Source organism: Alnus glutinosa, chromosome 1 (assembly GCF_958979055.1).
Source record: "Alnus glutinosa chromosome 1, dhAlnGlut1.1, whole genome shotgun sequence".
NCBI classification, from domain to species: Eukaryota; Viridiplantae; Streptophyta; class Magnoliopsida; order Fagales; family Betulaceae; genus Alnus; species Alnus glutinosa.
In genome coordinates, this window is record NC_084886.1 from 21,193,085 (window position 1) to 21,209,242 (window position 16,158).

General features: G+C 31.7%; 1 protein-coding gene across 1 annotated transcript; it reads left to right on the forward strand.

Annotated features, from left to right (window-relative positions):
* Positions 1-786: 786 nt before the first annotated feature.
* On the forward strand, positions 787-4,795 carry LOC133876808 (nudix hydrolase 25). The gene is made up of 6 exons (XM_062315056.1): positions 787-1,034; positions 1,603-1,653; positions 2,154-2,246; positions 2,799-2,893; positions 4,310-4,421; positions 4,518-4,795. Exons 1-6 carry the CDS (start codon positions 969-971, stop codon positions 4,620-4,622), a joined length of 522 nt encoding a protein of 173 aa, XP_062171040.1. The 5' UTR covers positions 787-968; the 3' UTR covers positions 4,623-4,795.
* The last annotated feature ends 11,363 nt before the right edge of the window (positions 4,796-16,158 follow it).

Here is a 16,158-nt window from a genome sequence, read left to right on the forward strand (position 1 = left end):
AATTTGACGACAGGGATCGATTTGTAATTATTGCATACTATAGGGATCTCTCATGAACTTTTTAAACCATAGGGAGTGAAAAATAATTATGACATACCACAGGGACCAACGGCGCAATTTTTCCTAATAATTAATATATATACGTATATTTATTAATTAATATGTATACATATAAACATATACGAGCAGCGCTAATAAGCGAGCCGAGTTTTATATGGGTATGTATCGTTTAATAATCGAGTATAGTTTCGTGTCCACGAATGATTTTAATAACCGAGTCAAACTTTATCGAGCCACGCCCCATCGAGCTTACGGATAGCTTTATTTGTTTACACTCCTAACTGTATTCTCATTTCCCCTCTCCCTATTTCTTCCTATCCCATTTATAGTGGGAAAGATCCCCCATTCTCTTTCTTAGTTGACTATTGTACTATATAAAAAAAAAAAAAAAAAAAAAAAAAGAAGTCTCTAGTTATTGTTTCTTGTTTATGTTAATAGGTTTGGGAATACAACAAAATAAGGGCAATAAGTTTCAAATACTTTATACATTTTGGCTTCCTCCTTTACTTTTGCTAGTAGTGCAGAAAATTTCAGATACATATATATATTGCGAAAACATAAGAAACTCCAAAACCAACCAATGGAGAGCTCATGATAAGAATGTGAGGACACTCTGACCCTATTATTCCCCACCTATAAAATATTATTTGATACGTACTAGATAAACCAGGCTCTGGGTGGATGGGTGCGCAGGATAAGAGTTGCGAAATACTCAACCCCACCAAGCCCTCTGAGTCAGCCTTTTTGTCATAATCGGAGTCAGCTTCTCTATTCCCCACAGAACACAAACCCCCTTTTTCCTTGTTGAATTTCTTGCGGTCATCCCATTAAGCCATTAACTCTCTCTCTCTCTCTCTCTCTCTGTGTGTGTGTGTGTGTGTGGAAGCTCCAAAGCAGAAGCAAAAACAATGGAGGGTCTCCCTCCTGGTTACCGTCCCAACGTTGGCATTTGCCTCATCAACTCTGATAGTCAAGTAACTCCTGCTCTTTTTTCTTTTTCTTTTTCTAGATTTTTGCTACGGTTTTTGATTATCAACTATTTTTCTATTGGGATGAATTGTTATAGATCAATGGTGGATTTGCATGTTGAAAACTAGAAAACTGAGCGTTGTATATCTGTTTACGAGGTTATAGAATTTTCTGGTGTTGGCTTTTGTCTTTGTTGGACATACTATTAAGAAAATATTTTTTTCTTTGTTGGTTTCCTTGAAATTAGGATCAAATCAAGTTAAGTTATTTTCTGAGGATTCTGCATATATTTATTTAATTATGTAATTAGTGTTTGTTGCTGTTGACTGAAAATTCTAGAGTCTGGACCTATCTATAATTAGAAAAATCAAATTCTGGCTGGAAATTAATAAATGTATCGTTGATTTTTTATTTTTTTTTGGTTGAATTAAACACAACGAATTAAAAGGGTATTTACTTGATTTTATTACATGTTTGAGTGGAAGCAAAAATGTTGCCAAACGCTCCGCACTTAAAACTGCAGTAGAAAATTCAAGATCCACATTAATGGTAACTTTTGAGATTTTCTTGCAGATTTTCGTGGCTTCAAGATTGAATGTTCCGGGAGCATGGCAGATGCCTCAGGTGATACTGCAAAGATGCTCTGTTTGCTTTCAAAATACCATTTCTTAACATGCTTTTAGGGGGGAAAAGGGAGCAATTAAATGCACATCCCTGATTTGTCTTTGGGTATTTCATCCTAGGAGACATTTCCCACGTGGTAAAACATCCATTACTAGTAGTATGAATTCATGTAAGTAGAAACTCATTCCCCATGGTGTACCAAGTATTTGCCTAAACTTCCTCAAGGCTACATCTAATATGGAGCCCAAAGGTGCAAGAGATGATCCATTACTAGTAGTACGAGCCTTGGTTTGCTTGGAGTCAACAAAACCCTTCCTCAAGGCTACTCAAATATAGTATGGATCCATTAGAAGTGTTTTGTTCTCAGCCACCATGGAATTTGAACTTTCTTTTACAGCGTGTTTCATTGTTCTGTAGATTCTCAAATTTTACCCAACATTTGCCTGTAATGTGAACATATTGCAGCTGACTTTAATTGGCTATGGGATCTTCAATCTCAGGGGGGTATTGAAGATGGTGAAGATCCCAAATCTGCAGCCATTAGAGAACTGCGAGAAGAAACTGGAATTGTGTCTGCTGAAATTCTTGCCGAGGTTTGTGGGGGAAGAAGTGCTTCTTATGCTTCATTTTGCTGCTCATTTAGTTCAATACCAGTATAGCACTTGCATTCTTCCAATGTTTTCTTGTGTTTTTATGCTCTGATGATTCTCTTTCTTTCATTCTTTGTATCTCTAACTCTATAAATAAGCATAGAGATCTTAAAACTTTATGAATTATTGATTATGATGTCTGTGAATTCCACCAAGATGTAAAAAACTTTGTATTCCTCGTTTTTCAAAAGATAAGACTAAGGACTAAGAATAAAGAAGATAGAATATTCCAAGATCTATTTGATAGAAACAGCTATGTACCTCTATGGAATTGTGGTGCGTTCTTTGAGAAATTCTTTGACCATTTTTGTGAAATCATTGTGATGGAAATGCTAGAGCTTTATAATTTCACTGCAGGATAAAGCAGTCTCTAGGATCTTAATGGATATAAGATGTGGTTTATCTAAATATGTTGCCACTCAATTTATTTTGTTGGGTGGAGTGAAGAAAGGATAGCTTTTTTCTTACTTATGATTCAGGTTTCATTACTAACAGGTTCCGAATTGGTTGACTTATGACTTCCCTCCTGCTGTGAAGACCAAAGTCAACCGTCTCTGGGGAGGGGAATGGCATGGGCAGGCACAAAAGTGGTGCGTCTTCTTTTTTCACTTAGTCAAACACATCATGAAAGAAAAAAAAACGTCTGTTTCTTTAACTAGTGATGACATGCACCTTGCACCTGATGAATTTCAAGGCCTGGTTCTTTGACATTCTTCTCATTCTTATTTTCCCAATTATTTTCCATTCTACTTCAATTTTATTAGAATGTCCTTTTTCTCTTTTTGGCCTTTGGTTGGATCTCAGAATCAACCAAGGGGAAGGAAAATTGTCAAATTGCTTGAAGGATTAGTTTCATTTCTTAAGCATTTAAGCAACTCTCTTCCCCTCAGTCTTTCTCAGATGTAAATGTAGGGTATGTTTTTCGTAGATATATTAGTTGTGGTTGTTACATATGTGAGAATTGACCTATATGCATTTCTTGTTTGATGGATTGCATGTTTGAAAATCCAGTTATAGGAAGTGTTTATTTATTGTTCTTAATCTTTAAAATTTATGATTGGAAAACAATGCTCATGCCTGCCATAAACTCCTGATGAAATGAGAAACTTCATGCTCTGATAATCAGGATTTAGTTTTATTAGATTTTATTGGCCATACGATTGTTTAAATTGATCTCAGATGTGCACAACTTTAAATATAAATTATTAAGGTATCCAGTTCAAATAGAATGCAAGCGGTGAAGTTAAATAATGGAAAATCCATTGTATATAGGATGTGAGTACATGATAATATACACAAAAAAAAAAAAAAAAAAAAAAGGTTCATGGAACTAGGTTCTCTACGATGTGATCCAACTGGGTTACTGACCAGAGAGGAAGTCCTGGGTCATTCCAATTTTGTATTTGCACACCTGTTTGGACGGATCTGCTGGCTAAGTCAATGTGTGTTAAATGCTTTTGACTCTTCTGGAATTAGTTATCAAAGTTCCCTAAGTTTAAGTTGCTGGTAGTAGAGATACAGGCTCTCATCTAGACTTAGTTTATTTGTGTTAGATGCTTTAATAGATGGAAAGAAGTTTTAACTTGTTTGCCAAAAGCTACCTTTCCTAAGGCTGTTTGATTAGTTAACTAACTAAGATTTTCTCAAGGTTTCCTTCTAGGTTATGTTTGCATGTTCAGCAAATTAAGTGACATATTGCCTACAGTTGCCATGAATGTAATATTCTTTTGGTATGAGGGGCACAACTCCAAAGAATTAAGCTTTTAGTGAACTTCAGAGACATGCAATACTTTTGTTTGGTTCCAAATCCAATGAATAGATTTCGGTTTGTCTAGCCTAGTCTTCAGTTTTCAGAAACTTATTTTTATGTAATTTTCAGGCAATCAGAATGCAGTTCATTTCCTTTTCTTGTGTAATTGTATAACTGTACTATCTGCCAATTTGGTTTATGAAGTATTTTACCCAAGACTTTGTGCTGCCTAACGATGAACTTGGACACTTGACAGGTTCCTTATGAGATTAACAAAAGATGAGAGTGAGATCAACCTAGCCACTGGCGAAGCAGAACCAGAATTTGCTGAGTGGAAATGGGCAAGCCCAGAAGATGTTATTGAGCAGGTGTGTATTACAGATTCTGCTTTCTTTGAAATAATCAACCTTGATATGATATTTTTTTGAAGGACTTGGTAACATATGGGATACAACTATTTGCAGGCGGTGGACTATAAAAGGCCAACGTACGAGGAAGTTATGAGAACCTTCAAGCCTTACTTCAATGGAAATGCAATCTCCACAAAATGTAAATCGTCTAAATGGTGAAAATGCTGTGGGTTTGGACCTTGTGTGAGTTCTGTTCTTCTGTAGTTGTGTCCATGATTTACTAAATTGCCCAAAAAATTTGAAATTAGTAGAGGTTTGCTCTTTGTATATGGAAATGAAATGAAATGGTTGCTTTGTTGTAATAATAAAATCTGTCCAAATTTTTAATTTTATTATTATTATTATTCAGTGGGTTTTGGTTAGAAGGACGCTTCGAGATATGTTTATAAAAGAAAGTGGGAGGATTGATTTGCTGTTTTGGACAAATGTGCATCAATTTCGCGAGTCCTTTTCTGACTTTGGACATTTCCTCAAAATTCAAGCTTATGTTGACATATTACCTTCTCGCCATGCGGTGAAGTGGGTCCACATGATGACTCCAATGTCAAAGCTTTGGAGACGGGCTTCCACGAGACTTTTCATGTAATGATTTGAGAATCCAATGTGAAGTTTGAAGATGCGCTTCAACCACACTTATCATTGATTGAGAATCCAATGTTAATAAAATATTGTTTTCTCTCTTACTCTCTTTTTTTTTTTTTTGTCAAAACATAAGCATTAATAAACAACTCATTAAAACACAAAATATATATATATATATATATATATATTTTTCACTAATATGTTATATCAAAACACTTTTTAAACCAAAAAAACAAAAAATATTTTCCAAAAGTTATATGAAATCTTTAATTCGGTAAAATACCTTCCTTTATAAGATCAAAAGATGGACTATTTTTTTTTTTTTTTTTTTAGAAATGCTATAAGTCCTAGTGTTCTTCTGGGGTCCTTTTATGCTGATATGACACCTTATTTTCTTTTTCTTTTTTTTTTCTTTTTATAAAAATAAGAGAGAAATCAAACTATAGTTTTTTTATTATTAAAAACAAGGTGCCTGTCAGCATAGGACCTCAGAAAGACACTAGAAAAAGCTTTAGCATTTCTCTTTTCTTTTCTTTTTTAGCATCAGCACTTACATTGGGCTAGCCAAAATAGCCAAAAGGTTATTTTGGCTAGCCTTGTAGAAAAAAAAAATACCAAACAAATCTCTCCATTTGGCTAGTTACTTTGGTTAAATATTTGATCAATAATGCATAAGTTAAATGGACAGAAATTTCCTACAAACATGTCTAATAGGTTGCAAGTGTCCTTTACCATGTGTGTCTCACGTGATTTTAATTAATTTAACGCTTCAAACCTCTGTTAACTCTCCCTAAATCTAACACACGTCAGTCTCATTCTCTGACGTCAAACCAATGTCTCTAACCCAGTCTTCATCTCTCAAAGACTCAAACCTGCATGGGAGTCCAAGAGTCGATAGGGACAAACTACAAGTTTAGGTTCGATTCTCACTGTTTTGTATATTCGACACATATTTCACATAGGTTCCGGTTTTTGTGTTTTAGCATACTAAAAAACTATTACCTTGTTTATTTCTCTCAAATTTCTTCTTGTCTTGTAGATAATTTGGACAATATGACCTTTTGCAAGACTTGTTCTTATCTAAGTATACAAAAAAAAAAAAAAAAAAAAAAAAAAAAAAAAAAAAAAAAAAAAAAAAAATCGTTAAGAAAAATAAAATTTAGTGCCTTATTACCCCAGCATAGAATTCCACATTTCCAAAATTTGTAGCTCCTAAAGTCCAAATAGACATATACTGCTGGAAGCTCGATTACATCGTTGGGCTCCAAAACATATCCCTATTTCACGAGGTAAACACCCAATCTTGGGCTTAACTTATTGGCTTAAACTTACATCATTAGACTCCACTAAAATTTAATTTACTAACTTAAACTTACATCACTAGACTCTAACTCGAATTGCCTAGACTCTCGATAGAATTGCAAGAGTAATCTTGTTGTCACCTTCTTGCATTAATAAAACAATGATAAAGGTGAGAGAGAGCAAATTAATACTATTGACATAACAAACTATTTTTTTTAAAAAAAATAATAATTATAATAATATTCTTCTCACACAAACTGTATTTAGAAAAAAATTGTTAATTGTGATCTCTCTTAAAAATTAAAAATATTTTAAGCTTTTTGAAACATAACTTGTCAGGAAAAACACGATAATTGATCGGGCAACTGACCGAGCACTTCCATGTTATATAACAATCCATTTAATCTAATATTGTAAAATTTTGAATTACACTCAGTTTATTATAATTTGTGATTCAAGATGCTTACCCAAAATCAAAGTGCACTTTAAAAAGATTTTTGTATTTAATTATAGCTGAATTGAAAATGTATCTATATATATGTGTTTGCAGATATGCTTATGAAAGTAAATATCATGTCAATGACAAGTGATAGCATATCTTTGAGTTGTTACATTAACACATTCCCCCTCCGTACTTCTATGAAAAAGTATTTTAGTTGCTTGTCATGTATCTGCTTTGTCATAACTAAATGGAAAACCAAAATAAAAGAAGAATTATTAGTATAAATACAAACCTCGTGAAAATCCTATTTATGGAATTCTTACTTAATAAAAAGCATACTTTCCATCTGTTCTAATATTGTGTCCACATTTTTTCTGTCTACAACTTGATTTGAGATTCCACTCGCTTGATTTAAGATTTTGCTTACTGTTGTTGTCACCACTTCAACGTCAATAATTGATTTTAATCTATGTGCATTGGTTGTATATTAGTAAATTCTAGCTTCATATGAAAGAATCTTTCATAACTAGGATCGGATATAATTTTCAAAATATATTCTTGTAGAATTGAATTTTTTAACTATATTCGAACCACTTCGATTTATATATTTCTCTTTCATCTCTTCGGGCCAACTATGTTCTTTTAGAGTTCTTGCATACCTCGCCATAAAGTCTGTGGGAATGTTTTTGTGGCGATGAATGAAAGATGAATGCCAATTGGTATTTATTAGCAACTTCTTAGACTTGGGTATTACACATATTACATGCACTTCTAATTCCAGATCTTCTCCTCATGTTAGCAAATCTTGACTATTTCCTGAGTCTGTTTGCATGACAACATGACTATATCCCTTTAATTGAGTAGGTGTTGCCATCACCACGAATGGCTCGTAGAAGCCTTTAGAAAGTTTTATAGAAGTATGAGTACTTGTTCGGGATAACAATGGTATGCTTGTTTCGTGCGAATTAAGCTAAGATTCTCACAAAGACGTTGTAATGACGGAGGCCCTGGAAGTTCTAAACAGACTCCGCATCACTCATGTTATGCACAGTCAGATGACAAGTTAGCATCTTGGATATCAAACTATTTGAAGTAAATTATATTGAAATAAGTGTAATCTAATAAATCAAATTTTGACATTATTAAATTAAATGAACTGTAATATAATTTGGAAGTGCTCAGTCAAGTAGTCGAATGATTATCGATTTTACCCAAACATGTATGTTTCAAGAAACTTAAATATTTTAGAGAGACAATAATATCTTGTTTTTGAAAAAAAATACAATATGTGTCTTAAGATTAATTCTAAAAAAAAAAAAAAAATATTCAGTCAATAGTATTAGTGTGCTTTCTCACAGTTTTCATTGTATTATTCTTATCAGGAGTTAACAATAAGAGTAGTCCAGTAATTCTATGACTCTTGAAATATAAGTTTAACCTAAGTTAAAATTTCAATTTAACTAATGATTGAGTGTTTACCCGAATGAAACATAGAGTTTTTCAACTCAAGAATATAATTGAGCTTTCAGCATGCTATATGAACTTTAGTAGCTATAAATTTGATTTTGTCGGACTCAATCCTAGGGTAATGGGGCACTGAGCCAAACAAAACCATTGAGAACATCCATGTAACAATTGACATGTTGAGATCTCGATTTTGTGAGCTTTTGTTGAGATCTCGATTTTGATATATTGATAATTAATAGAAGTAAATAGTGGACTTTTCATTGAATGTATTGACAATAATTTTTAATGCTTGTACTTTTTTTTTTGGTAAAGTCTACATACCCTCCTCAAATTACCACCCAATTGACAATGTCTCATCCAAACTACCAAAAATTGTTAAAGTTCTCCCAATGACGAAAATACACTTAATAAAAATAAAATAAATAATAATAATAATTCAACTTCCACGCACTTGCCGAGGTCCATATCATCAACATTCTTTAGAGCTAAAAAGAGATTTGTTTTTATAAAGTAAGTTGATGAATTTTTTATGACAAACTCTTTTTCAAACTAACAACTATTACCTTGTTTATATTCCTCAAATTTCTTCTTGCCTTCTAGATAATTTGGACGAATATGACATTTTGTAAGGCTTTTTCTTATCTAAGTATAACCAAAAAAAAAAAAAAACGTTAGCCTTAGTATAAACCAAACTTATATCCTTGCTAAGAAAAATAAAATTCAGTGACTTATTACCCCAGTATAGAGTTCCACATTTGCGAATTCATGGCTTCCCAAGTCAAAATAGACATAGACTGCTGGAACATTGATTCCATCCTTGGCTCCAAAAGCATATCCCTGTTTCACCAGGGTAAACACCTAATCATGGGCTTAATTAAAAAATTTAACTTATTAGCTTAAACTTACATCATTAGACTCCACTAAAATTTAACTTATTACCTTAAACTTATCTCACTAGACTCCCAGACGAATTGCCAAGACTCTCGCTAGAATTGCAAGAGTAATCTTGTTGTTACCTTCTCACATTAATAAAACAATGATAAAAGTGACAAAGAGCAGATTAATACTATTGACATAACAAACTATTTTTTTTAAAAAATAATAATAATAATAATATTTTTCTCACACAAATTGTATTTAGAAAAAAATGTTAATTGTGATCTCTCTTAAAAATTTAAAAATATTTTAAGTTTTTCGAAACTTACATTGTTAGGAAAACTCAAAAATTGATTGGGCTACTGACGGAGCACTTCCATATTATATAACAATCCATTCAATCTAATAATGTAAAATTTTAAATTAAACCCACTTCATTATAATTTGTGATTCACTATGATTAAGATTCAAGATGCTTACATGAAAGTAGAGTGCACTTTAAAAAGATTTTTGTATTTAACTATAACTGAAGTGAAAAATGAATATATGTCGTTAGCAGATATGTTTATGAAAGTAAATATCATGTCAATGTTAGCATACCTTTGAGTTATTCTACCAACACATTCCCCTCCGTACTTCTATGAAAAACCTTTTAGTTGCTTGTCATGTATGTGCTTTGTCAGAACTTAATGGAAAGCCAAAACAAAAGAAGAATTATCAATGGAAATATAAACATTGTGAGAAACCTATTTATGAAATTTTTAACTAATAAAGAGCATACTTGATTTAAGATTTTTCTCACTGTTGTTGTCACGTCAACAATTGATTTTAATCCATGTGCCTTGGTTGTATAGTAGTGAATTCTAGCTTCATATAAAATAATCTCTCTTAACTGGGATGTGATACAATTTTTAAAATATATTATGGTAGAACTGATCTTCTTAACTAAATTCAAACAACTTCAATTTATGTATCTCTCTTTCATCTCTTCAGGCCAACTATGTTCTTTTAGAGTCCTTGCATACCTCACAAAAAAGTCTGTGAGAATGTTTTTGTGGCGATAAATGGAAGATGAACCCGAATTGATATTTCTTAGCTACTTCTTAGACTTGCATAGTTCATATTACACGTATTACATGCACTTCTAATTCCGGATATTCTCCTCATGTTAGCAAATATTGACTATTTCCCGAGTCTGTTTGCACGACAACATGACTATATCCCTTTATATGCGTGGGTGTTGCCATCACCACAGATGGCTCGCAGAAGCCTTCAAGAATTTTGTTCTAAACAAACTCCTCATTACTCATGTTATGCACAGTCAGATGACCAGTTAGCATCTTGGGTATCAAACTATTTAAAGTAAATTATATTGAACTGAGTGTAATCTAATAAATCAAATTTTGACATTATTAAATTAAATGAACTGTAGTATAATTTGCAAGTGCTCAGTCAAGTAGTCAAATGGTTACCAATTTTGCCCAAAAATGTATGTTTCAAGAAACTTAAATATTTTAGAGAGGCAATAACATTTTGTTTGTGAAACAAACATAGTATCTGTCCTAAGATTAATTCTAAAAAAAATAAAAAATAAAAAAAAATTATTGTGTCAATAGTATTGATGTGCTTTTTCACAGTTTTCAATATTTTATTCTTATAAGGAGGTAACAATAAGAGTAGTCCAGTAATTCTACGACTCTTGAAATGTAAGTTTAACCTAAGTTAAAATTCAGTTTAGCTAACGACTGGGTGTTTACCCGAATAAAACATAAAGTTCTTCAACCTAATGATATAATTGAGCTTTCATCATGCTATATAAACTTTAGTAGCTATAAATTTAAAATGCCGGACTCTATCCTAGGGTGATGGGGCACTGAGGCAAACAAAACCATTGAGAATTACTTTGTGTCGTCCATGTAACAATTGACATGTTGTTGAGATCTTGATTTTGTGAGCTTTTGCTGAGATTTAGATTTTGATATATTAATAATTACAATAGAAGTAAATAGTGGACTTTTCATGGAATGTATTGACAATAATTTTTAATGTTTGTTTTTTTTTTTTTTTTAGTAAAGTCTACATACCTTATTTAAACTACTACCCAATTGACAATGTCTCCTCCAAACTATCAAAAATTGTCAATGTTCCCCCAATGACGAAAATACAGTCAATAAAATAAAATAAAAATAATAATTATACTTCCAGGAACTTGACCATGTCCATATCGTCAACATTCTTTAGGGCTGAAAGTAGATTTGATTTTATAAAATAAGTTGAAGAATTTTTTTTCGACCAACTCTTTTTCAAACTAACCATTACTTTGTTTATATTCCTCAAATTTCTTCCTGCCTTCTAGCTAATTTGGACGAATATGACCTTTTGTAAGACTTGTTCTTATTATAACAAAAAATAAAATAAAAATCGTTAATCTTAATATAAACCAAACTTATATCCTTGCTAAGAAAAATAAAATTTAGTGTCTTATTAGCTCAGCATAGAGTTCCACATTTGCAAATTTATAACTTCCCAAGTCCAATTAGACATAGACCGTTGGAAGCTCGATTCCATCATTAGACTCCAAAACATATCCTTGTTTCACTAGAGTAAACACTCAATCATGGGCTTAACTAAAATTTTAACTTATTAGATTAAAGTTACATCATTAGACTCCACTAAAAAAAATTAACTTATTACTTTAAACTTACCTTACTAGACTCCGAGTCGAATTGCCTAGACTCTTGGTAGAATTGCAAGAGTAATTTAGCAATCACCTTCTCATATTAATAAAACAATGATAAAGGTGAGAGAGAGCAAATTAATACTATTGGCAAAACAAATTATTTTTTTTAAAATAATAATAATAATATTCTTATAACACAACTTGTATTTAGAAAAAAATGTTAATTGTGATCTCTCTTAAAAATTTAAAAATATTTTAAGTTTTTTGAAACATACATTGTCAGGAAAACTCGATAATTGATTGGGTAGCTAACCGAGTATTTCCATGTTATATAACAATTCATTCAATCTAATAATGTAAAATTTTGAATTACACTTAGTTCATTATAATTTGTGATTCAAGATGCTTAAGATTCAAGATGCTCACTCGAAATCAGAGTGTGCTTTACAAAAGATTTTTTTATTTAACTATAGCTAAATTGAAATATATATATATATATATATATATATATATATATATATATATATATATATATATATATATATATATATATATATATATATATATATATATATATATGTTAGTAGATATGTTTATGAAAGTAAATATCATGTCAATGTCAAGTGATTGGATACCTTTGAGTTGTTCCACTAACACATTCCCCTTCCGTACTTCTATGAAAAAGCATTTTAGTTAGTGTAAATATAAACCTTGTGAAAAGCCTATTTATGAAATTCTTAACTAATAAAGAGCATACCTTCTGTCCATTCTAATATTGTGTTTACATTTTTTCTGTCCACAACTTAATTTGAGATTCCGCTCACTTGATTTAAGATTTTGCTCACTGTTGTTGTCACCACTTCAACGTCAACAATTGAGTTTAATCTATGTGTCTTAGTTGTATAGTAGTGAATTCTAGCTTCATATAAAAGATTCTCTCTTAACTGGGATGGGATACAATTTTCAAAATATATTATGGTAGAACTGATCTTCTTAACTACATTCAAACAAATTCGATTTATGTATCTCTCTTTTATCTCTTCATGCCAGTCATGTTCTTTTAGAATCTTGTCATACCCCACTAGAAAGTTTGTGAAAATGTTTTTGTGGCGATGAATGAAAGATGAACGCCAATTGGTATTTCTTAGCTACTTCTTAGACTTGCGTATTACACATATTACATGCACTTCTAGTTCCTAATCTTCTCCTCATTTTAGCAAATCTTGACTGTTTCCCGAATTTGTTTGCACGACAACATGACTATATCCAGTCATCACCATGGATGGCTCTCAGAAGCCTTTAGGAAATTTTATAGGAGTAGGAGTACTTGTTCGGGATAACAATGGTATGCCCATTCCGTGCGAATTAAGCATGGATTCTCACAAAGGCGTTGTAATGACGAAGGCCCTAGGAGTTCTAAACGGACTCCTCATCACTCATGTTATGCACAGTCAGATGACAAGTTAGCATCTTAGATTTCAAACTTTTTAAAATAAATTATATTGAAATGAGTGTAATCTAATAAATCAAATATTGACATTATTAAATTAAATGAATTGTAGTATAATTTGGAAGTGCTCAGTCAAGTAGTTGAATGATTACTGATTTTGCCCAAAAATGTATGTTTTAAGAAACTTAAATATTTTAGCGAGACAATAACATTTTCTTTTTTTAAAAAAAATACAATATGATTAATTCTTAAAAAAAAAAATATTGTTTCAATAGTATTGATGTGCTTTCTCACAGTTTTCATTATTTTATTCTTACCAAGAGGTGACAATAAGAGTAATCTAGTAATTCTATGACTCTTAAAATGTAAGTTTAACCTAAATTAAAATTTCAGTTTAGCTAATGATTGAGTGTTTAGGCGAATGAAATATAATTGAGTTTTCAGCATACTATATGAACTTTAGTAGCTAGATATTTGATTATGTCAGACTCCATCCTAGGATAATGGGCATCGAAGCAAACAAAACCATTGAGAACTACTTTGTGTCATCCATGTAAGAATTGACATGTTGTTGAGATCTCGATGCTTTTGTTGAGATCTCGATTTTAATATATTAATAATTACAATAGAAGTAAATAGTGGACTTTTCATGAAATGTATTGACAATAATTTTTAATGCTTGCATTTTTTTTTTTTTTTGGGTAAAGTCTACACACCCCTCTCAAACTACCACACAATTGACAACGTCTCCTCCAAAGTATCAAAAATTGTCAATGTTCCCCCAATGATGAAAATACACTTCATAAAATAAAATAAAATAAAAATAATAATTCCCCTTCCAGGCAATTGCCTAGGTACATATCATCAACATTCTTTTGAGCTGAAAGTAGAATTGATTTTATAAAATAAGTTGATGATTTTTTTATGACAAACTCTTTTTCAAACTAACAACTATTACCTTGTTTATATTCTTTGAATTTATTTCTGTCTTCAAGATAATTTAGACGAATATGACTTTTTGCAAGACTTGTTCTTATCTAAGTAACAAAAAAATAAAAAAAAATCGTTACCAAACTTATATCTTTGCTAAGAAAAAAAAAATTCAGTGCCTTATTACCCCAGCATAGAGTTCCCCATTGGCAAATCCGTAGCTTCCCAAGTCCAAATAGACATAGACTGCTGGAAGCTTGATTCCATTATTGGGCTCCAAAACATATCCCTGTTTCACCAGGGTAAACACCCAACCATGGGCTTAACTAAAATTTTAACTTATTAGTTTAAACTTACCTCACTAGACCCCCAGTTGAATTGCCTAGACTCTCAGTAGAATTGCAAGAGTAATCTTGTTGTCGCCTTCTCGCATTAATAAAACAATGATAAAGGTGAGAGAGAGAGAGAGAGAGAGAGAGAGAGCAAATTAATACTATTGACATAACATAATTTTTTTTAAAAAAAAATAAAAAATAAAAAATAATAATATTCTTCTCACACAAATTGTATTTAGAAAAAAAAAAATGTTAATTGTGATATCTCTTAAAAATTTAAAAATATTTTAATTTTTTTGAAACATACAGTGTTAGGAAAACTCGATAATTGATTGGGCAGCTGACCGAGCACTTCCATGTTATATAACAATCTGTTCAATCTAATAATGTAAAATTTTGAATTACACTCAGTTCTTTATAATTTGTGATTCAAGCTGCTTACCCGAAATCAAAGTGCACTTTAAAAAGATTTTTGTATTTAACTATAGGTAAATTGAAAATGTATATATGTTAGCAGATATGTTTATGAAAGTAAATATCATATCAATGTCAAGTGATAGCATACCTTTGAGTTGTTCTACTAACACATTCCTCTTTTGTACTTCTATGAAAAAGCATTTTAGTTGCTTGTCATGTATGTGCTTCGTCAGAACTAAATGGAAAACTGAAGCAAAAGAAGAATTATCAGTGTAAATATAAACCTTGTGAAAAGCCTATTTATGGAATAGGCTTTTTACAAGGTTTATATTTACACTGATAATTCTTCTTTTGTTTCGGACTCGAAGAATATAGCATATATGTGCTCCCGAAAACATGAAAATACTTAACTATAGGCTTCTTTCCTCTCCATAATTCATATGGAGTCTTGTCAGTCTCATACCTCAATTAGACTCGATTGATGATGTGGCAAGTAGTGTTGACAACTTCTCTCCAAAAGTGTTGAGCTAAGTCCTTCGCATGGATCATGACTCGAGCCATCTCCTGAATCACCCTATTTTTTCATTCCACTACACCATTCTGTTGTGAGTGATAGGAGAAGAAAATTCCTATTGAATACCATGTTGATTACAAAATTCCTCAAAGCTGGAATTCTCAAATTTTCTCCCATGATCACTGCAAATTCTCATGATAGAACAATTTTACTCAATTTGGATTTTCTTGAACAGTTTTTGATAGGGATGTAAATAAACCAGTTCGTTCGACAGCCCGCTCGATACCCGCTCGGTTTAGCCCGATCCGAACTCGAGCTCGATACTGTAGAAATTCGATCGTTACTGTAGAAACTCGCTCGATTAGTAAGTGATACATACCCAACTCGCTCGACAAAACTCGATAGGGGCTCGTGAGCTCAGCTTGTTTAAAGCTCGATCGGATCGCTCGCCCGGCTCATTAGTTCGACTCGTTAGCTCGTTCATATCTTACATATATATTAGTAAATAGTAAATATAGTATAATATATATAGTATTACATATTAAGTTATTAATAGTTAACATATAACAATTTAACAATATTAAATAGTTAGCATATATATAAATAAACACATATATCACATCACACATGGTTAACAATAGTTATATATTATACTTATATTATAGTTACTTAGTTATATAGAATATATTAGACTTACTAT

What these genes read in the sequence shown, in the direction of transcription:
- LOC133876808 (XM_062315056.1), top strand. Translation starts at nt 969, where the DNA reads ATGGAGGGTCTCCCTCCTGGTTACCGTCCCAACGTTGGCATTTGCCTC. An exon ending in GAGCATGGCAGATGCCTCAG is followed by an intron (nt 1,654 to 2,153) that starts GTGATACTGCAA and finishes CTTCAATCTCAG; the next exon opens with GGGGGTATTGAAGATGGTGA. An exon ending in CAGAAGATGTTATTGAGCAG is followed by an intron (nt 4,422 to 4,517) that starts GTGTGTATTACA and finishes AACTATTTGCAG; the next exon opens with GCGGTGGACTATAAAAGGCC.